A 22,950-nucleotide genomic window follows, 5' to 3' on the forward strand; every position below is an offset into this window, starting at 1 on the left:
GGCAAGGGAAGGTGGGACTGCAGGAACACGGATAGGGGATAAATAAAAGGAGGAGGGTGAAGACATGAGCAGGAAAAAGAGCTCTGCCGATGCCCCCCAGGCCACCGCAGGGACCCCAGCCCCCAAGACTCCAGAGTGGGGCCGCCGGTGCCTCCCTGGCCCAGGTTGCCGCCAGCTCCAGGGAGTGTCACCACTCATTGTCCCATCCTGTCCCACTGGGGTCTCCTTCCCTGTCCCCACCCCCTCCTCCCTGGAGCCGGCTGGATTTGAGCTCCCGACACACATTAAAGGCCACAAGTTCGGCCTCGGCCTCCATAAATTTGATTCCATAAATATTAGTTTTCGCAGGGTTTAATGAAGCCGTTATGCCGGGCACAGCCCAGCACCCCGACCCGTGCCCTTAATAAGGGCTCTGTGGCCTCGATTAAAGGGACCTTTCAATCGCTGTCAAGTATTTTTAGAAAAGGAAAAGAAAAAAAAAAAAAAAAAAAAAGAGCGAGAGAGAGGAGAAGAAGACGACCAAGGCAGCGAATGGGGAGAGGAAAATCGCAAACCCGTCCAGTGCAAAAATAGAGAAATAGCACCACCTAGACTGCATCGCCCGGCTCCGCCGCCCGCTCGCCCTGCGCAGCGCCCGGCTCCGGGCAGCCCTGCGGGGCCTGTGCCAGCCCCGGGCCCCGGCAGCCCCGGGAACCCAGCGAGGTGTCTGCGGGATGCTGCCCTCCCGCTCGGGGCAGGGATAGCGGGGTGCGGTGGTGGGGAAAGCTGAGGTGCAGAGGAAGGAGGGACTTGGGGACGCAGGCAGGAGCCTGCGTGGTGCGTGGTGGCCAAGCGTCCCGGCGGTGCCCGAGAGCAGCCGAGCGCTGTATGAGATGCCGTGCGATACAGGGACGGACGTGGCGTCTCTCCCACCTCCACTGGAAGGGAATTCCTCCCTGTGATCTAGTGCTGCGGCAGCAAGCGTCCCTTCCCACCAGCTCCCTGGGCAGAAAGCCCCCCCTCACCGCTGGCTGGACGGACCCTGTCGCAGCCTCCAGCCGCCTCCCCGCACACCCCGCCCTGCCGGCCCCATGGTGTCTGGGGCTCCTGTCCCACTTGGTCCCATGTGCCAGTGGGCTTTGCCTGGCAGGGACATGGGCTGGCATTGGGAATGCTGCACAGAGAGGTGACGGACTCACACCCAGTGACAGGACGCTGTCACTGCTCACTGTGGCCAGAGCCGATGCAAGATGCCGGGGCCCCTGCATGGGTAGGAGCTGCCGTCATGGACAAACCCAGCTCCCTGTCTGCAGTCCTGGGCTTCCATGGGACATGAACATTTGTACCAGCGAGGGCAGGGCTAGGATGCTTGCTGTCAGCCTGGAGCTGCTGGGAGGGGGACAGATTCATGTGGCATGCACACTGCGTGCTGGCAGGCTGCAGAGGTTATTTGGAGGTCTGGGTTTGGGTCATTGGCAGCCATAGGACACTTCTCTCTGGGGATGTGCTGCACCCCCCGGACCCAGCGCCATCCCAGGTGACCCTGTTCCCCTCTCCCTTGCAACAGGGATGAGCGAAGTGGGAAGCTGGGCTCCTTCCTTTGGTGGGAGTACAAACCAGCCTGGAGGACGCTGTGGACCTAGCCCAGGCTCTGATTTTCCTGTGCCAGTGATGCACGGAAAACTCTGCCCCTTCTGCAGCCCAGGGAAGCCAGGGGCAGGGATGGGGAGTGGTGCTGTGACATGTCTCTTGTGCTCTCTCTGCTGATGCCCTTAGGATGCTCCACTGGAAGGATCAGCTGAATGGATATAGAAGTGGGGTAGCCCGAGGCAGCTGGCCAGACCCTCTTGCTCCATCATGTGCAGAAGCAGCGGGACAGCCTCACCATCCTGCACAGTGGCAGGACTTCACAGAGGCTCTGGGCACCAGTTTTGGGTACCCAGAACCAGTATGAAAACCTGATGGAGTGTGGCTACTGCATCTGAAAACCTGACAGAGACACCTCTGGCCAGTTGCACTTTGCCTGCAGCTCCTGCAAAGGAAATGGTCCACTGGGGCCACTGGATAGCAGCATCCCAAGCCCGTGGGTGCTGCTGGCTCCCCAGCCTGCATCTGTCTTGCCCAGGTTGCTTGGTCCTGCTGAGCGCAGCACAGCCCTGCAGCCAGAGTTGGACGTCTGGCCAGGCTATTCCAGCCTGGCCTCTCTGTATATCCCTAGGAGCGACCCATACCCTGTGCCCACTAAAGAGCTGGCAAAGTGACATCCCTGAGAGCGTTGTGTGTACGGGGGCATCCCAAGGCACTGCCTCACCTGGGAAGGTCCTAGGGAGCCAGAGAGGGTGCAAGCAGAGCCGTGCCGGACCCCTCCCTGGCACACAGCTGGGGGAGAACCGGGGGGGCCCCGCAAGTCCTCGCTCCTGAAATCAGGGTGTTGTATTTACTTTCCCCTTTTGGCAGCTAGAAGGGGAAGCCCATCCCAGCCCCTCATTGTTGTCTCAGCGAGTTAATCAGATGCCATAATCCTGTTGTGGAAATATCGGGCCTCCCTGGAAACAATGGGGAGCGAGAATATTGTGGTTAAATTTCAACCAGCTGCCTCCCTGCTCTGTTTGATCCCCGCCCGCAGGCCCGGGCCCCTGGCGAGCAGGCGGCGCGGCGGGGGCCGGAGCCCCGGGGGTGCCACCCCGAGCCCACGCCGCCGCGGGGGAGCCCCCGCGGGACGCTCCGGGGGAGCGGGGGGGGGGGGGGGTGGTGGAGGTGGCGGGTGGGTTTGCGGCGGGCCAGGCGCGCCTCGGGGCGGCGGCGGGGCTGCCCCGGGGGGCAGGTGGCGGCGGGCACCCCTGGCGGGGTGGGCTGCGGGCCGCGGGGCTCGGCCGGGGGGAGGAGGCTGCGGGCGGCCCGGGGCAGGTTCCGCGGGGAGGAGGCGAGAGAGGGAGGGCGCTGGGAGGCTGGGACACGGGCAGGGTGCGGTCCTGGCGGTTCCCGGTCCCGGATCTCTTCAATTTCCCCTCTCACTCCTGCCCGGGGAGCGGAGGCAGCGGCGGCTCCGGCTCCGGCTCCAGCCCCGCCGCGCTGACCGCCGGGGCGCAAACCGCGGGGGGCTCCGGCAGCGCCGAGCCCCGCGCCCCGCGCCCCGCAAGCGGCCGCTCGCCTGCCAAAACAAACGGCCCTTCGCTATTTATTGCCGCCGCCGGGCCACGGCAGCTCAGAGCGGGCCGACGCCAGCCCCGCCGCACCGGGCAGCCGGAGCGCACCCGCGCCGGGCAGCCGCCGCGCCCCGCCGCCGCCGCCGCCGCCGTCGCCACCGCCGCCACCGGCACCGGCACCGGCACCTGCCCCTGCCCGCCGGCTGCGCGCCGCATGGGGAGCCCCGGGGCGGGCGGCGGAGGCGGCGGCCGAGCCTAGCGGGGACCCCGGAGCCGCCGGTCCCCCGGGCCGCCCCGGGGCCGCCGGGCGCGCCATGAAGCCGGCGCGGCTGCTGCTGCTGCTGAGCGGGTGCGCGCTGCTGCTGGCGCCGGCCGTGCGCGGCTGCGGGCCGGGCAGGGTGGTGGGCAGCCGCCGCCGCCCGCCCCGCAAGCTGATCCCGCTCGCCTACAAGCAGTTCAGCCCCAACGTCCCCGAGAAGACCCTGGGGGCCAGCGGCCGCTACGAGGGCAAGATCGCGCGTAACTCGGAGCGCTTCAAGGAGCTCACGCCCAACTACAACCCCGACATCATCTTCAAGGACGAGGAGAACACCGGCGCCGACCGGCTCATGACCCAGGTACGGCCCCGCCGCCGCCCGCTTCTACCCCCGCGCCGGGCACCTGCGGGCACCGGGGCCGCCCGGGAGCGCCCCGCGCCCCCGCTCTCCTGGGGCAGCGCGGGCAGCAGCGGGGAACCCGGCGCTGCGGCTTCCCCCGTCCTGACCCGGGCATGCCGGTGCCCGGCCCGGGCTGCCGGTTGCGCAGAGCGGGCATCTCCCTTCGCCGGGCGCTGCAAAGCTCTGCCCCTTCGGCTGGGCTGGGCGCATCGGACCCGGAGCTGGCAGCACGCTGCGCCTTGGTGCGGCAGCACCCTGCTCCCGGAGCCGGCAGCACCCTGTCCCCCGAGACTGGCAGCACACGGCCCCGCTGCCCCTCGGAGCCTGTGGCACCCACGCCTGCTGCACCCCGAGGTGTGCCCTTGTGCCTCCCGAGCTGGCAGCACCCTGCCCTGCTGTCCCCCAACCCACGTCCCGCTGTCCTCCGAGCTGCCAGCACCTTGCCCTCCAAGCTGGCAGTAGCCTGCCCTGGTGCCCCCCGAGCCATGCCACACAGCCTCCGAGCCGGCAGCATCCTGCCAAACCACCCCCGAGCCGGCAGTGCTGTGCCGCGCCGCGCTGTTCCCCGACGGGGCAGCACCCTGCCCCGCTGCACCCATCCTGCCCTTGCCCCTTTGCTCTGCCTGCTGGCTGGCAGAGCAGGCAGCCTGCCTGTTGGAGCCGGGGGACAGAGCAGAGCCCGGTGTGCTGGCAGGCAGGGGAGTAGGCAGAGCCGCGAGCTGGGCACCACGAGCACCCTTGCTGACCTTGTCCCCGCTCTGTTGCCACAACCTTGTGCCGTGTCTCAGTGCCCCCGCTTCCCATGTATCTCAGGTGGGATGGTGAAGGGTGCCCGATGGGGACTGCCCTCAGCTTGCTGTGCTCCGGGACGGGGACAACCCGTTATTGCAAATGCCCTGTTGCAGTCAGCTTACAAGTGCCCTGGACCAGCGGGAGGGAGGAGCGGGGGGTATAGAGGACGGCAGCGGAGCGGGGGGTGATGCTGGACGAAGGTTACTCTGTGTTTTAATATTGCCAGGAGAATGCCTGAGGGTTTCAGGAATGCAGATAAGGAGCTGCACGGCCTTGCTAAGAAACCTGGCCACCAGCCTCAGCACTGGGTTACAGCCCGAGCGAGCTCCTGGGGGAGGCGGGGGGCAGCCAGGGCTGCCCTGCTCACCATTGCACCCCCCGCTCTGGGGCTGGTAGGTGGGTGAGCGTGGGTGGCCATGGTGGTGGGCACTGAGCGGGGCTCTGGCCATGGTTTCTGACTGAGGTGTTGGTAACAGTGGGAGGAGAAACTGCTTGGGTGCTGGCTTGACAGCTCTGCAACCCTGTGTGCCCTGGGGGGCAGGTCCCTGAGGGCAGGGGCCACGCTCCAGGGTGGTTCTCAGGCTGGGGACTGCAGCAGAGGGACCGAGACCCCCTGTGAGGCAGCACCAAGCTTGGGGAGTTGCACAACTTGTGGTTGCTGGTGGCTGGAGCCCTGGGGCTGGGCTGGAGCCTGCATCCCCTGGGGAACAGCTTCAGCGATACTTGAGGAAGCGGTGCACTCCGTTGGTCTGTGCATTGGGGAAGTGGGTGACATTGTATTGCTCGAGTTGGAGGCAGAAGAGTGCTTCTGCTGCATTTGCTCTTAAGAGTGCTAACCTAACTGGCCTAACCCAGCCAGTGCCCCTCAACCCCCCTGACAGCGGTGTCCCACCTGCCAGCCCCACACTTCCCACTGTCCGGCTGCCTTGCTGACAGGGTACCTGGAAGCTCCCTGGTCTTTTTGGGGTGCCCAAATGAGGGCTCTTGTCCCAGCAGGGTCTCTGGCCACCACACATCTGTGCACAGATGGGTACCATGGTGCCTCGGGCAGCTCTGCAGGGAATTGTCCCCATTGCTATGGAGGTGGCATGTCTTCTGGTAGCTTGCTGCCATCCCACAGCCCTCTGGGCTTGTCCTGTGGCCCCTGGCTGTGGGAGATGCCCCCAGACGTGGGAGATCTGGCTCTGGCACCATGCCCTGTGTTGCTGCGTGTTGGGAAAGGCCATTCACCCAACTCCTTGTCCCTTCCCCCAGTCCACTGCCTTTTACTGCTGTTGACTCACTTCAAACCTGTTTTCTTTCCCCAAGTCCAAGGGTCTGGGTGTCCCAGGCAGCCGGAAGATGCCGCCTGCTTTGGGGGGTGGGTAGTGCTGCTCTCTGCCCGCCTTTCCTTTATCGTTTCATCTTCCTCAAGAATTCCAGTGTGTTTGCTCTCGCTGGTCCCACTCGGAGGTGATGAGATAAGGCTGGAGGCAGAGCCCGCCTCACCTCTCCCCGGCAGCCTGGCCCAGGAATGTCCCGGGCCCCCTGCCCCCATGGAGTCCCAACCCCAAGCCTCTCCCTACCCCAGCCATCACCCCTTGCAGCCATTGTTGGCTCAACTGGCATGGAGACCATCCTTGCAGTGGTGAGGAATTTCTCATGGAGACCTTGGGATAGGGCTCTTGGCTTCCTTTGGGAGAAACCTTGCCTGAGGGGGAGATGCTAGTGGAACCCCTCTTCTCCTGGCCAAGCTCTGGACATGGGGGTAGCTGTGGCCAAGCATGCTCCATCCACAACCCCTCTGCTGAGACTGTGGTCACACCTGAGTGTCCTGTGTACCTACCCTGAGATGGCGCTGAGGTCCCTGCTGACTGTGCTCCCACTTGGAGCTGTGCCCTTCCTTCCAGACCTGCTGCCTTCCCGAAAGGGGTTTGGCTTCCCCCATAGGGAATGGTCCTGTCCCCAGTCTGGACACAAGAAGGGAGATGCCAGTGTTGGTCATCGGGGAAAACATCTCTGCTCAGCCCAGCCCAACATCCCCAGGGTCTCCACCGTGATGTGCATGCAACAGCACAGGGCCACCCAGCTCAGCATGGTGGCATGGGGCCCCGTCCTGCATGTGACCGGGGGGTGCCCAGTCACCTGTGCCACTACAGGGACAAGCTGTGCCCCACCTCACACACTGTCACCACCCACCTTTCTCCCAAACTCTGCTATATGCCTGTGGCATGGGTTTCAGCCTCCTGGCTGGGCACCAGAACGGCACTGGGGCTGGCGAGCTGTGGCCGGGGCTCAGTGCCACGTGGCTAAGCTTGGACATCCCACTCCAGCCTGGGCCCCACAGGGCCCGTGGGTCAAGGTGGCATTTCCACATCTTTGCTGCCACCTTGCGAAACCTTGTGTTCACCCTCAGGCAGGAGGGGGACCGTGCCACGCAGGCAGGCATGGCCACCCTGGTCCCCGAGGATGCTGTAGCCCCTCTGGGCTGTGCGTGGGGAGGAGGTGAGCTCTCCCTTCAGCCCCCGGCAAGCGCAGAGCCTGCAGACAGCCCGTGCCCATCTTGGTCCCTGCCTACCTGTGCCCATCTGTGGCAGTGCCCATCCCTACCTGCTCCCTGCCCATCTGTGCCTGCTCCCTGCTGCCCATGCCTGCTCCCTGCCCATTGCCGCCTGCTCCTTGCCCGTCCCTGGCCAGCCCTGCCCGTTGTTTTCTTCTCCCTGCCTCCTGTGCCTGCTCCCTGCTCATCCCCACCTGCTTCCCCTTGCCTATCACTGCCTGGTCCCTGTTTATGGCTCATCCCTGCCTGCTCCCTCCTCAGTTGCCTGTTCCCTGCCCATCCATGCCTGCTCCTTGCCCACTGCTGCCCTGCCCGCCCCCACCCCTTAGTACCTGCTCCCTCCCCGACCCTCCCTGCCTGTCCCTGCCTGCTCCCCCTGTCCATCGGTACCTGCTCCCTGCCGGTCCCTGCCCGCTCCCTGCCCGTGCTCTGACACCTGCTGGCCACCGAAGGCACAGGCAGAGCCGCACGTCTCGGCAGCCCGGGGACAGGGTGCTCCGGGGACCTGCCTGCCCCTGTTCGCCCAGCCGGGCAGGCGGGCAGGCAGCTGGGCACTGCCCCGGACCGGGAAGGGGAAGGTGGGAGACCCTTGGGCTGGGGCTGCGCTGGGAGAGGCGCACATGGTAGGGACAAGGCAGCCCAGGTGGGTCTTTCTAGCAAAGGGTGGCCTCGCTTCAGGGCCTGGTGGCAGGTAGTGTCCCTGCCTGGGGACACGGGTTGGAGGGTCTCGGTGTTTGTGTGCGGGCAGGGTGCACCTGGAGGACAGAAGGGCTGGCAGTGAGGGCAGGAGGGGTGCCCAGGACGGGGTGCTGGCATGGGAGCGGCAAGGGGGTGCCTGGGGTGATGGCTGGAGGATGCAGGGAGGCATCGAGGACCCCCTGCCTGCCTCCAGCCCTGAACCCCCTTACTGCCCTTCTCTGCGGGGTCCCCATGTGGCTGGGGACCTTGGGAGCTGCTTGTGCCACGTGCCAAGTGGCACCACGGTGGTGGTGGTGGACGGGGACAAAAGTCACTCCCCTCCCTCCTCCTCCCCTCACCTAGCAACTGTTTGTCCAACACCTTCCTGGCTTATCTCCCCACACCCAGGGAGCCGTGGGACGAGGGCAGAGTTGGTCCCCCACCCCATGCAGGGCAAAGGCCTGCCTGGCACTGCCCTTCCTGAGGCCCGGACACTGCCAAGTGCAAGTGGGTTTCCCCAAGAGCAGCAGTGCCCAACTCCCCAGGACGGGAGCAAGTGCTTGAAACTAGGGTGAGGGCTGACATTGTTGAGGGGGCAGCTCCCTGAGGAAGCAGTGCTGGGGCATTTCTGGGTCTGGGGGTGTAGCCAGCATCGGGTTTTATAGCCCTTGCTCGCCATGACTGTGTCTCACGACCCACGACATCCCATGGTGGGCAGTTCCAGTGAAGAGCTGGGCATCACGTGAAAACGTCCCCTGTGGTGGCTGTTTTTTAGGCTGCTGCCCAGTCGTTTCACTTAATACTTCCCAGGACTGGCCTCACGCATGACCACGAATGCTCTGTCCTTTGCCCTGATTTTATAGTGTTCTCTGGGACCACCCAGCATCTCCTTTCCAGGCTGTACAGTCCTTTTACCTGGTTTTGTGTAGAAGCTCCCATATTGCTTTTCCGACACCTTTTCTAGCTCTCTTCCATTCCTTTTGCAGCAGGGGAAGGGACCAGAAGTGCGGGCTGTACTTTTGCAAGCCAAGAACGCATGTGCTTTGTCCCTCCCTGAGATGCAGCTGTGGCTGGGGGAAGCGGGCAGCGCAGGGCGAGGCTTGGGAGGGCTGCAGCACAGGTGTTTGGGGCTGGCATCCCTCTGCTTGCTGGGGAGGACCGCAGCAGGGGCGGATGAGGCAGGGCAGTTGCCTTGCTCATGTGACCTCTGCGGCCACCAGGTCTGGGGCTTTTGGGATCTGCTGCTGTTCCTCAGCCCTTGCGGTGGGGAGATGCGGAGGGGGGCTTCACCCCACATCGTTTCTGCTCCAGCTCTTGGGCAGGTTTGGCATTTTCTATGTAAGCAGAGGCTGGATGAAGCTATGAGGCTGCCCGGTGCTATGCCATTGTGCCTCAGGACTTGCGCAGAGCTGGGCTGAGGACTGGGCAGGTTGTTTCATTTGTGGCTGGGTAGAGTGCTGGGGACCCTGGGGTATCCTCCCAGCCAGGAGGCAGCAGGGTCTCAGCTCCTGCGTCCTCCTCCTGTCAGCTGGGAGCCCCTGGGTCGGTGCTAGCACCGGGCAGGTGTCCTGCGAGCAGAGAGGGTGTTTCACCCCAGGCTGTGCTGCCCAACGGGCTCTCCAATGGGCCAGGTACCGGGGGAGAGATGGAGGAGGAGATGGGTACCCTGTTGGGGTGCACGCCCTTGGGCAATGCTGTGTCAAACGGTGGGGTATTGGGTGCTGCGGGGAGTCTGGAGGGCATGGGATGGGCAAGACGCCTCATGTTCTCAGATCTTCCTCTGCTGGACCAGCCCGCAAAGGGTCTGAGGACCCAGAGAGGCTTCACAGAAGCATGCTGGGGTACAACCTGCCAACCAGGCAGCTAACGCCTCCCCCCTCCAAAAAGCTTTTACTGACTCTGCCCCTCTGCCCTGCAGCGCTGCAAGGACCGCTTGAACTCCCTGGCCATCTCCGTCATGAATCAGTGGCCAGGGGTGAAGCTGCGGGTGACGGAGGGCTGGGACGAGGACGGGCACCATTCGGAGGAGTCGCTTCATTACGAGGGCCGAGCCGTGGACATCACGACCTCGGACCGGGACCGCAACAAGTACGGCATGCTGGCTCGCTTGGCCGTGGAGGCTGGCTTTGACTGGGTCTACTACGAGTCCAAGGCACACATCCACTGCTCCGTCAAGTCAGGTAAGGCCGGGGGGAGCAGTGAGCAGGGCTGGGGCCAGTCCCCCTGTTGCGGTACGCCTGGGGAGCCTGGCTGGCTGGGTGGGGTGCTCCCAGGGGGGTGCTGGCTCTCGCAGCTTGATTTCCCTATCTGGGGCAGACAGTCAGGTGAGGAGTGAGTTACACACCTGTGGCCAGCAGTGCCATGGGGCAAATTCTCCATCTAGCTCCCACGACCTGTATCCTTACCCACCTTCTCTACGCCGCTCCTTTTCCCACCCCACATCCCCTTCTCCCCCAGCCTGTCACCCCAGTCTGCCCATTGCATTTGTCTTCCCTGCCTCAGCCCTTGCAGTCCTTCAGCGCCCAGCTGCCCACGCTCAGCCCCATCCAGCCCTGCCCTCCTCCACCACCGGCTGCCCTTGAGCTCCTGCTGTTGCAGCAGCACCCATCCAGCCCTGACTGGCCAGGGCCGGCGATAGCGTCACCCAGGCAGGGACAGGCCAGGGTGCCCTGGGATCAGCTCTCTGCTGCCCAGGGCCTTCTGCGGAGGGGATCAAAGCTGGGGGGGTGCTGGGGGCAGAGGCAGCTGGGCTGGAGTCAGGGGTGCTGCAGTCGCTGGTGGTGTTTGCTTCCTCCCGTGAGGTGCGGTGAGGCGGGGGGGACGGCTGCTCTCAGACGCTGCCCGCGGCCGGGAGGGGATTGCGTGGGGTCCCCCAGCCCGGGGAGAAGCTGCCCTGCCCGGGGTGCTGCAGCCCCGGCCCCCCGCGCAGCTCCCGCTGGAGCGGCCGCGCTGGCTGCGTGCGGCAGAGGGCAGCAGCGGCCCACGCACGGCGCCGGCCACGCAGGGCCACGCTCACCCGGCGGCGGCAGGCCGGGAGACGGGCCGTGCTGCTGCTCCCGGACGCCTAAGTGTCCGTGTCGCGACAGGCTGGAAAGGTCTCTGCCTGTGCGTGGGCTTGCGTGGACACAGAGGCAGCCTCGGCGGCTGTACACGCACACCCCCCGGCACCGTGCCGGCACACGGCTGCCGTGCCGGAGAACCGTGCCTGCACACGCAGCACTTGCACCGGCACACACACGCACAGGGAGAGGGCTGTGGCTGCCCACACGTGCCCACAGACGTGCCCACACACCCCTGTGCCACGCACCGTGCCGTGGTGCCGGGACTGGCGCGCCGGCGCTGCCCCACGTCTCTCGTCCCCGGGCTCGGCTCCCACCGCACTTTGCCTGTCCTACTGCCCTAGCCCGTGGCCAGCGGCCTGACGCCCCCAGACGCCAGCCTGCCCCCCCACGCTGACCCGCTCCCCCGTGCCGATGCCAGGACGGGCGCAACGCCGGCCGGCGATGGAGGTGGGGCGACCGAGCCGCAGAGAGGGAGCGACGCGCCCCCGAAGAAGAGGGACAAAGCGTGGGCGAAGGACCAGGGCTCTCGTGCCCAAGGGCACCCCGTGGGGCTGGCCAGAGGAGTGGGGCCAGGCTCCGAAGCGAGGACCATAATCCCAGAGCCTTGGGGCTGGCCAGAGGAGTGGGGCTGTGCCCCTGGAGAAGGACAGAGGCTCTTGAATCCTGGGATGCTCCCCTGGACCAACTGAAGAGGGATGCTGTGACCCAGGCAGCAGACAGGGGCCCTGAGGCACTGGAGGGCTCCTGGGGGCTGGCTGCAGCCCCCTTGCTCCACAGTGGCTCCTCGGGGCTCTGGGTCCCCCATATTTATCCCTGAGGCCATGGGGAGCCCAAGGGTGCGTGGTGGAGGCTGTGGGGTGCATATCCTGAAGCCCCCCCGCCCAGAGCTGTGTAAAGAGGGCAGCCGGGCTGCCCCTGCCTCCTAGTAAATGGCTTTTATTTTTGTACGGATGGCCCCGTGGCCTGTTGTATGTATTGCGTCTCCTCGGGTCTCCCTCTGCACTCACACACCCCTCCATGCCCAGCGCCTGTGCCCCCCGCTTCTGCCAGGTGTCCCTCTCACCCTCCTGCCAGCCCCTCCCCATGGCTCTGCCGCCTGCCTGGGGATGCAGGATGCAGGATTTGGGACCTGGCCTCCGGGGCAGGCACGGGATGGTCACTGCACCTCATCTGAGCAATAAAAGGATTCTGTCCCAGAGATGGATGCCTCTCTTCATGGGCCTGGGGGCTGGGATTTGGCTCTGCCCAAAGCTGGGGAGTGATGAGGGGGGCAGTGCCATCTGGGAGGGCACTCAGGGATTAGATGAGGGAGCTGGGAGAGGGCCGTGATGGGGACTGGGAGCTCGAGGCTGGGACCATGCACGGTCAGGAGCAGGACCCTAGATGAGATGCCCCTGACAGATAGTGGGAGGGCTTCATATAGACACTAAGATGGGGGCTGCTGGGGCTTGGGGAACCAGGGCTGCTGTGGTAGCTGACCACTGTTCCTTGGAAAGCCAGGGTTCCCCTGCTAAGTGCTGGGATGGGCCCCTGGTGACACTTGGTGACTTGCTGCATCTTTTCGTCTGGGGAGGGGTAGGACTACTATGCCATCATCCCAGGGGACAAGCCCCAGAGAGTTTGGGTGCTTCACCCTGTGACAACTGCTAGCAAAGCCCTGCCCAGGAGGCTGGTGGCTTTTGCCCGATCATGGTCACAGGCTGTGACATCTCCCTGCAGCTCAGAGAGGGGGTCAGCTGGCACCAGTGGTGCAGGGGCGAGCAGGCGGGAGAAGGGAGCAGGGCTGCGGTGCGGGATGGAGGGGTGCTTGCGGTGCTGGGGGAGGGCGCTGCACCTTGCGCCGTTCCTTGTAGCATCCCCCCCAGCGGTGCCCAGGCCCAGCACTGCAGGGGATGGGGGTGCTGTGGGCATGCAGTGTGTGACCAGGCACTGCTCCTCAGCCTGCCACCGGCTCAGGGCTCTGTCTCCCCTCTTTCGAGCTTTGGGTGCCCCCTGGCACTGTCGTGTGCATTTGGGGCTGTCACTGTGCCCCGCTCCCCCTGCCAGGTGGTTTTTGGGACCTGGCTCTGCAGTGCAGTCCCAGCACTCTGGCACCACAGTGGGGAGCAGGTGCTGCCATGCGTGGCTCAAGCCCCCAGGTGCCACCCCCAGTGACACAGTGGCTGGGAGAGCAGGCACTCAGGGAGGCTGGATTGGTGGCTGGGGGTGTGTAGGGAACACGTGCACATTGTTGATGCCAGAGCAGGGTTATCCCCAGGTGGGCAGAGCCAGGCTGGGTCCCCCAGAGCCTGGGAGGGTCTCTGTGTGTCGTGGAAGGGTGATGCTGGGTGTCTGATAGATGGGTAACCCTCCTGTCCTCTCTCTCCCCATGCAGAGCACTCGGCCGCTGCGAAGACAGGGGGCTGCTTCCCTGGGCGGGCGCTGGCAACGCTGGAGGACGGTGCCCGGACACCGCTGTGGGCGCTGCGCCCTGGCCAGCGGGTGCTGGCGATGGATGGGGCAGGCAGGCCCACCTACAGCGACTTCTTGGCTTTCCTGGACAAGGAGCCCCGCACCCTCACCTCCTTCCATGTCATCGAGACGCGGGAGCCGCCCCGGCGCCTGGCCCTGACACCCACCCACCTGCTCTTTGTGGCCGAGAACGCCTCGGCGCCCACCGCCCGCTTCCGCCCCACCTTTGCCAGCCACGTGCGCCCCGGACATTTCGTGCTGGTGGCGGTGGGGGGGGGCGGCTTGCAGCCCGCCGAGGTGGTGGGGGTGCGGGACCGGAGGGACGTGGGAGCCTACGCCCCGCTGACGCGCCACGGGACGCTGGTGGTGGACGGCGTGGTGGCCTCGTGCTTTGCCCTGGTGCAGGAGCAACATCTGGCGCAGCTGGCCTTCTGGCCGCTCCGGCTCTACCACAGCCTGGTGGGGTGGCCAGGGGCGCAGGGGGACGGTGTGCACTGGTACTCGGGGCTGCTCTACCGCCTGGGCAGGCTGCTCTTGCCCCCCGACAGCTTCCACCCACTGGGGGTACCCTGGGCGGAGAGCTGAGGGTGCGCCCCGGCTGTGGCCGGCGCTGCTGGTGGAGGTGGTGGCTGCAGGGCGGCTCACCGGGGGCCAGCACCCCCTCCCAAAGCTGGGTGCCCATCGGGAGCTGCCTCCAGCCCTGCCTGCTTGGGGCACAGCCACCTCCTAGTTGGGGGGTACTGGGGCTCCCCAGTGTGCCTCCTCCATGCCCACCGCCCCCTCCTCACCCCCTGTTCCTGGGGGCAAGGGGGGAGGCATGAAGGGTTGCCCCCTGGCCATGGGGGTGCCCCCGGCTGGATCCACATGCTGCTATTTTTGTGTGTGCGTGTGATGTGCGTGTGCGTGTGCAGAATTAGCTAACAACGGAGGTCTGATAAACGAGGGGGAGCGGGAAGAGGAGAGACCCCCTGGCTGCTGGCTGCTCCCGCAGGGCTCCCAGCCTGCCTGCACCTGGTGGGGAGGCTTTGGGAGGGGGGGGGCCCAGGGCCCTTTGCTGGGCAGCCTGGGCGGGAGGGCAGGCAATGCCATTCCCACCCCTGGGGCATGGCAGCTGGGAGGAGGGCGACCCAGGTACTGGGACTGTGCCTTGTCCTTAGCCCTGACTGTGCGTGCAGAGGAGGGTATAAAACAAACCCCTGTATGCCTGGGGTGCCCAACCACGGGCAGAGCTGGAGGGGTTGGCATGGCTCTGGCACGAAACCCCTGACTTGGTGACACGAGTGCTGCTGGAGCGAGAGACTGGGGAGCAGGACCCTGAGCTCTGCCCCAAGTCATCACTGTAGCCACCTGGCCAGGCATGCCTGTGAGGACGCTGTGACAGCATGGGGGGCTCTGGCTGGCAAGAGGGGACTGCAGAGGCAGACATGCAGGCAGGAGGGTGGGAGTGCCAGCCAGGCATGGGCACACATTGGTGGGAGCAGGGGTGGGGAGAGCTGAGGCTGCAGCCCCAGCCTGCCAGAGCTGGGGGAAAGAAAGTGGCGGGGGAGAAAGTGCTCCCTCCCTTGACTTCCTGGCATCCCACCCTGAGCTGGCTCAGCCCAAAGCAATGCTTTTCCCACCCCAAACCTAAAAAGCTCCTCAAGCTCCAGACCCTGCCTGGCCTGACCTCCCTGCCGCCCCAGCACCCCAAACCCTCAGGGTAACTCATTGCTGCTCACCCGCTACCGGGACCTGGGGGAGTCCCATCAGAGCTGCAGTCATGGTCCCCCCCTCAAATCCTAGCTAGAGCCTCAGCCTTCCCTGGCTCCACGTTAGCAGAGGTGAAGGGCTTGGGGGGGGGGGGGGGGGGGCGTGACCTGTGTCCCCCCTGCAGCATCACGCGTCTTTATTTATTTATCTGCTCTTTGTATGTACCATAGATGGGAGGCAGCGTGGGCATGTGCAGGGTGAGACAGGAGCGGAGGGGGAAAGCTGTTTGGTTGGAGGAGGTGATTATTTTTTTTTTTAAACAAAAAGCAGAAATTATTTAAAGATTATTTTAAAGCACAGTTTTTATGGTGATTGTTGTCCAGGGAGAAATGAGAGAGCGCGAGCACAGCTGACAACAGGTGTATTTTTGTCTCTTCACTGGATGTACCTTTCCTGGTTGGGGACACAGCCCAATAAATCCATCGTCTCCCAGGCGGATGCTCCGAGCTCTGATGTGGGGAGGGCAGGCAGGGATTGGGGATGCTTACTGCCCATCATAAACAGGGCAAGCAGAGCTAGAGGGCATCTTGCGCTTCTCCAGGAGCAAGATTTGGCCACCCTAGTACCTCCCACTAGAAAGGGCGAGCTCGCTCTCCCCAGTCCCCCATTCTCAGGAGAAGTGGGCAGCCAGTCGCTGTGGGAGTGACCCAGCCTACATGGGACTAAGCGGTCATTGGGGGTACCTGGAAACTAGGGCAAGCGGGGCAGGATGTAGGAGGGACGGCCACTGTGGGACTGCTGGGGACACCTCTCCATCCCAGTCTGGCCCCAGTGCCCAGCCATGCTGGGACACCCTTCCCCACCATCTCCATCACCCCAACACCCACTAACCCAGTGCTCCTGGAGAAGATGGATCCCCTACCCTGTACACTAGGTTTCCAATGTCACTAGCGCTGGTCACTGCTGGCTCTGTCCCCTCACCCCTTGCCAGCCCTGTCCCCCCCTCCACCCCATCCCCATGCCAGCAGAGGGGAAGACCACCAGCTGGCACCCCACACGGCCTCCCCATACCTGTCCCACCCACGTGCGCCTCTGTGCACCCCTTGCCCCATCTCCAAGCTGCCCTGCCCTGGTCTCCCTGGGGGGCTGGGAGCAGGGTCCCCCCAAGGCTTTCCCTGGACCCCACAGCATGGCAAGTGCAGAGCAATTCAGCAGCAGGCTGTCAGTGAGGGCCCTCATCACCATGGCTAATTTAAGGGCTCTGTGAGGCGGCTGAGCTAATTTAATTAGGTTCTTATTACAGAGAAGGACAAATTGGTCCCTGGGGGGGCCGTGGGGTCAGGCTTTCGAAAGGCACTTTATGGAGTGAAATTTCAATCAGGCTGCCATTGCAGGCACGGTGGCGGGAGCTGGAGACAGGGGATGCCTGGGGAGAGGATGTGCCCTTTGGGGTGCCCCATGGTGCTGTGGGCAGCCCATCTCCAGGCCCAGGTTTTTAGGGTATCAGTGAATATGGGGGAACAGCTCTTTGCCTCATTAGGAGGATGCTGCAGGGTATTGGGGGGCTGCTTTGGGTGGAAGCAGAGAAAGTGTGTGTGTGGGGGGTGCTGGCTCTGGGCTGTCCCCAGGGCAGCAAGAGGAAGGGGGGGACACCCATAAATAAGATTCTGGGGTCTTTCTGAAGCCCCATTAACTCCCCACTAGCCCCGTAAAAACCCATGGCGAGGATGGTGAGGACAAAGTGATGTCCAGCTGACAGACAGGATTTATGGGGGGGGCTCTTTCTTCCCGGGATGTCCCCCCTTCTCTTGTCACTCAGCCACAGGAGAGCCAGGGCAGCTTGGGGGCTCCTGAAGCAGCCCCATCTCCCAGTGTGCCGGTCCCGGGTGGGAGGTTCCCGCCAGGGTCCCGGCTGGGTGGTGATGGATGGGGATGCTGGTGGGTGGCCGGCAGAAGGGCCGGGCTGGAGGGTACCACAATGGATGTCTCTCCATCAATTTGTCCTCATTACCATGTGAATGGTGGGCGGGAGGGAGAGGAAGGGCATGTGGCGGCAAGAGAAACCCCCCACATGCTCCCATCTGGGCTAGCGTGTGTCCCCCCCACCGCTCCAGCCCTGTTTGAGGGTGTAAAACCAGTGCCAGCACCCCCCCCGGCCCCAAATTCAGGGGAGGAGAGGTACCACCCCCTATTCAGAGCCTTGAAAAGGCTACAGGGTCCGGCGCTGTTAACAAGGGGGGACGCTGTCCCCGGTCCCGCCTCTCCCGTCTGTCCCTCGCACCGTGGCCTTCTGCCGTGGCTGGCACGCTGGGTGCCGGGGTCCGGGAAGGGTGGGGGGGGAGCGGTCAGGACCCAGGGAGTGGGAGCGGAGCACCCCGAAAGCATCTCCTGTTTGTGGGGAACTGCACCGTTGAGCGGTGCGGGCAGGAGATGACAGCAAGGTGGGGATCCTGCGGGACTCCAAGACCGAACCTTCCCCGTGGAGGGGGGATATCTGTGGGCAAGGAGGGGGTCTGTCCCCGTCGTCCCGGAGCTCTGGGTCCAACCAGGTCCCCATGGCCTGGGCTGTGACAATGATGGGGGGGGTCACCCCCAAATATCTGGGCCTGCAGGCATCGGTACAGCAGGTTGCGGGGATCCTCATCCTGGCGAGGGCAGACCGACCCGTAGCTGCCCCCCAAAAAAAAACCAGGGACAGGCTGCCCAGCCCGGCTTAGCCCCGCACGCTGCCAGGTGCCCGCAGAGGGAGCCCGTACCACCCTACCACTCGCACTTGCATTAGCTTAATTTAGCTTAATGGCTTTTCGGAGTGCTGCTGCTCCGGGGGCAGGGGCAGGACCCTGCTCTCTGCAGAGCTGTTGGGGGGGGGTCCCAGCGCGGGCCCACGGGAGCCCCAGGAGGGTGCGTGGTGTGGGCTGCCGAGCCCATCCTGTGCCCTAAACGACTCCACCGCCTCCCCCTCTGCCCCGCGCCCCCGCCTCCTGCCCCTCTCTCAACAGTGGCACCCGTGTGGGGACTGCGCTGGGAGCCCCCCCTTTGCAGGGGCTGCTTGCCCCTCCCCAGAGCCCCTCTGGCTGCGCTTGGCAGCTTCCCTCGGGCAGGGCTGGAGGTGCTTTAGCAGGCTGCAGCCTCTGGGAGTCACACCACAGCCCACTGTGCCTGTACAGACACGGACAGACAGACGCACACATCCACCCCCTACAGACGCCTTTATCCCCTCTGACAGACACATGCCCACCACCTCACCGGTTGTGTTTCGACACCCCCCCGGCTCTCAGCATCACCATACAATCCCCCAAATTACTCTCTTTCCAGCCCGGATACTTTATATTCCAGGCAGCATCTGGAGCACCCAGGTGTCCCCGTGTCCCTGATCTCTGTCCCCTCCGGGGACAGGCCAGGGGACATGCGCATGGCCCATGGTGACAGCATGGGCACTGTGAGGACCACAGGACACGGGCACCCCAGGGCAGTGCCCGCCTCTGCAGCCATGCCAACCCCACGTCTCCCAGGTGCAGAGACCACCTGGGACCCACGGAGGGGGCTAACGCCCTCTCCCCCCACCCAGAGTAAGCCCTGCTAACCCTCCTGCTGGAGAGGCACCCTCCAGGTCCCTCTCCCACAGCACGGGGTACGGAGCTAATGCACCAAAGCCCACCTTTCCCTTCCCGTATCCCCTCCTTGCTCAGCAGGACACACCCAGCACCCGCTGCGGGCCCCTGCTGCAGGGCATGCAGAGCTGGGGGTGATGCTGGTGAACCCCCACCCTCTGTACAAGGGAGGGCAGGCAGGGTTGGCTGGGGACCGTGCAGGGGGTCTGGCAGCAGGCATCAGCCGTTACCTCGTACACAGTCCCAGTACGAGGTGGGGGGGGGGCTCCCAGCACCATGGGAACAGCCAGCAGGATACGGCCCCAGGGGAAACCCCACAGACGTCAGGCACTGACCTTCCACAAGTGGCTCTGGGGTGCCCCGGGCATTGGGACAGGGGGTGTGTGAGTATGCGCCCACGTGCAGGGGACGAGTAAGAATCTAATCAGGGTCTTTTTCCTTAATAAATCATGCGTCTTAATCCAACGCCCTCCTTCCTGCTCTAATAACTCCCGGCGCTGGGCCCCACAGCCACAACAATGCGGCTAATGGAACGATTTATTTTCATAATGGTGCTGGTGGGGAGAAGGGGCGGACAGGGTGGGGGCAGCACGCTCTGGGGCAGGAGTTTCTAATTAGTGAATGAAATTTGATGTAAGGCTGGAGGAAGATGGATTCGCTGCCTGACAAGGGGCCTTTCAGCTCATCAAAGCACCCAAACAGGGAGGTAAATTAAATTATTTCTAATTCTTCACTAACCTCCAGGGAGTCACCCTTCCACCACCAAAAGGTGGGTCTGTTCCTGAAATGAAGATGCGCTTGAAGGACTGAAGTTGAGTGGAAAGGACTGGGCTCTGTGAAGGGATGGGGATGACAAGATGGGGTGGGATGGGGTGTGGTGGGACAGCAGAAAGGGACAGGCTGCCACTGACTTTGCTGGAAGAATGGGGAGGGAAAAGGTGATGATGGAGGGAAAAGTTGCAAATGGTCAATAAATTAACAACTCTGGGGACTAATGACTAATTTGCAGCCAGTTTTCCATCCATGCCTGTCACCTAACCAAACCCGGAGCAGGGCTGAAAGGCAGCTGGTGCTGGGGTGGAACAGAGCAGCCCAGCAGCAAGGAAATGGCACCCCAGCCCTCAAGGGGTTTGAGCAGGGACAGCACTTGGTTTTGAAGGGGTGACTGATGCTGAAGCAGGCAAAGGGTCCAGTGCAGGGGAATGCTTCAGCAAAGACTCTTGTTCTCACGGCTCTGTACGATTTAAGGCCAATGCCGGTGATGTTAATGCACATGACATGAAAACTGTTCTTGGGATGTGCAGTGTTTTTTTCTAAATCCCCAGCTCCTGGAGTCCTGTGATGGAGACTCAATTTTTACAGAGAATAAGTGCTCTCCCTCCTAGCACTCCTGCTTGCAGAGGGACCTTGCGGTGCCAACCTGCCACTAGCCCAGATGTCCCCAATACCAGAGTGCAAAGAAAAAAGCTTGGCGCTATGGCCGAAACCAGTCCCTGGCTTTCCCTGGAGCAGGGAGCATTACAAGCTGACCCAAAAACATCCGAGGCTGCCCCACAACTCCCCTCCCTGCAGGACCAAAGAAGCCCATTCAGGGACAGCAGGCAGGTTCCTGGGGGACTTTCCATACAAAATCACGGTCTGCATTTCCCACAAGATCTCCTGCCCTCCTAACCACAATCAGCACCGCCAAGCAGCTGTGGTTGCAGAACAGCCCAGGGAGGGAAATAGGGTGAATAGGTGGGCTGTGTCTTATTGTAAGGGGCTGGGGAGGCATGAGATGGGGGGGGGGGGCCCTGCAGTGGTGCTGGGGGCTTGCTGCAGGCTGGGGAGCATGGTCCCCTCTCAGCAGCTGAGCTGGGTGGAGCTGGGACAGGCGCAGAGCTGGCTGTGCTGACCCAACACTCCAGGAATTTAATTTGTTTAATATATTCCCTGGGAAAGAAGAAAATAAATAAGTGGCACCTTGCGTGCCCCCATGTCTCACTCTCGCAACGGAGGTGTCAGCTTAACGAGCCGAAGCCCTCAGCCTGATTAACCAGCCGCTGCTCCCACTAATAGGGAGCCACGGAGCAGCGTGATTGATGTACAGAGAGCGTTAGCCCCCGCAGCCTGGCACTGGACTGCTGGGTGGGGGTACTGTGCCCACCCCAGCCCCCCTGCTCCTGCCCTCCGTACCCAGGCCCAGGTCAAGGGCAAGTCAAAGGCTCCCTCTTGCCCTGGGGTGGATCATCCTGCCCCACCGCTCTGTAGCATAGGCAGTGCCCTGGGAGATGGAGCTGGGGCTGCTTTTGCCTCTAGAGGCAAGGATGTGCTGGTGGCTTCCCATCGGCTGTGGGACTGTGTGGCAGCTCCTCAGAATAGGAGCTGAGGGCCAAGGCAATGCAGAGGTTTTGTGCTGAGCTCTAGGTCTTGGCCATGCTCTCCCCCACGGGCTGGGGCAGAGATGCCTGGGGAACACTGAGGCTCAGGGATGTGCTGGAGGCCACAGTGACAACCTGAGGGGAGCCCATGAGTCTTGGCAGCTCCTTCAAGGCTTTAATCCACTGAGCCCTTACCATACTACTAGGAAGAAAACCCAAGTGTCCTGACCCCTCCCTTGTCCCATCTGTCCCTCGCTCAGGCCCTTTTCAGTCCTGTTTGCCTGTCCCTCTATCTGTCCCCCCCTTATTGAGGTGTCCCTGGGTCTCACTGCAGAGACATCACCTGCTCCAGCCGTCCCTGTCCCACGGCATTGTCTGCCCCTGCCTTGGGAAAGCGTTAATCAGCAGCCAGGGAGACAGGGTAATAAATGGCTGTTATCTCGTTAATGAGCTGACATTAATTAGAGCCCAAGGTCCTGGGAGGAGCAGCTGATTTATCCGGTCACCCTGGGAGCAGGTTAGGAGCTGACTCCATGGAAGGGCTATTAACAGGAAAGAGGCCAGGCTGTGCTACTGGGGGGTGTCACCCTGCATCCATGCCTGTGCTGTGCCCCCAGAGCCCAGTCCTGGCTCCCTTCTCTCCCAGGGAGCAGCTCTGGCCTTGGGACAAGACCCAGTGAAGCAAAACCAGAAGATCCTAGAGGTGACAGGAATAAAGCAGGGCTGGAGGATCCCCCGGTGTGCCCAGCGATGGGGTGCCGGGGGTAGGAGAACCTGGCTGTGCCAGGGACATATGGCACTGGACACAATGTGCTGGGCAAGGGCTGTGGAAGCAGAGGTACAGGGAAGCAGCAGGAGGGATGTTGTTCATTCAGTCACTTCCCTGCTTTCCTGGGTGATGCTGGGATATGGGAGATTCTGTCTGTTTAGCCTCTCCCTCTAAAAACCAAGGCCTGAGGTGAGGACAGACACTGAGGATGAGCCCAGGTGCTGCCAGAGCTTGTTTTGAGGGCAGTAGGATGGAGGAGATCTCTGTGTGCATGCTGCAGGCTCATGGTGTTTCAGGATCTAAGAGGAAAGGGGTCAGGGGCTAATGGGACTGGAAATGCAGCAGTCAGACCCTGGGTCTTTGCAAGAAATGGATCTGAGTTGTCTGCATGTCTCTGTCTCTCCAAGCCTTGTGTTTACAATGGGACAAGCCGTCTGTCCCCAAGCCTGAGCGCCTCTGTAGTGCATCGCTATATTCCAGGAAGCCGAGCCAGCAGCTAGTAGAGGGGAGGAGAGCCCTAGGACATCCCTCGCCTGTCCCCTGCAGCTGTATGGCCTGATCCTGCAGGATGCTGGTGCCCCAGCCCTTCACAGTGGCCGTGTGCTGGGATCAGAGGTGACGCTTCAGAACTGCCCTGGCTGTTTCTGCTGGGGCAGTCACCCTCCCTGTCCTGCAATCCTTCCTGTGCCAGTTTGCCATCCCCCTGCTCCAGGATGGGAGCTGTTAATACGTTTTTCTGCTCAGCCTTGCCATGTCCCATCAGAGATCGGGCTGTGGATTTGAGGAATTGCTTGGCTAAATAAACAGCTGCTCAGAAATCCCTGCAGGAGGCCTGTCTAGGAGGGACTAAGCCATGTTTGCTTTGCCTGTTAACCCCTTCGCTCGGGGCAGGTACCTGGGGATCGGTCTGGAGGGAGGCGTGAAGGCTGGGTAAGGTGGGCAGAGGGAGCTGTGTACCCCACCAAGCCTGTGCCGTGGCAGGGACATGGAGGCATGGGGATTTCTGCCTTCCAGGATGGCTCCTTGCCTGTCAGACCAAGCAGCTGATGTGCCAGTATGGAGAAGCCCTCAGGAGCCTGTGGCTGGCTGGCCTGGAAGTCCCTGGGGTGGGCAGGAGCAGGCAGACCCACACAGGATGGGATGCAGGCAGGGACAGGGCATGGCAGTGACTGAGCACAGCACCGCTGGAAGCAGGCAGGGAGATGGCTTCAGCAACTT

The 22,950-nt window shown here is 63.3% G+C and overlaps 1 protein-coding gene across 1 annotated transcript; it reads left to right on the forward strand.

Moving 5' to 3' along the window:
- The first annotated feature begins 3,439 nt into the window (after positions 1 to 3,439).
- Positions 3,440 to 15,441, forward strand: IHH (Indian hedgehog signaling molecule). The gene is made up of 3 exons (XM_049802888.1): positions 3,440 to 3,742; positions 9,709 to 9,970; positions 13,227 to 15,441. Exons 1-3 carry the CDS (start codon positions 3,440 to 3,442, stop codon positions 13,886 to 13,888), a joined length of 1,227 nt encoding a protein of 408 aa, XP_049658845.1. The 3' UTR covers positions 13,889 to 15,441.
- Positions 15,442 to 22,950: the final 7,509 nt, after the last annotated feature.

Source organism: Accipiter gentilis, chromosome 1 (genome assembly GCF_929443795.1).
Source record: "Accipiter gentilis chromosome 1, bAccGen1.1, whole genome shotgun sequence".
Classification (NCBI taxonomy): domain Eukaryota; kingdom Metazoa; phylum Chordata; class Aves; order Accipitriformes; family Accipitridae; genus Astur; species Astur gentilis.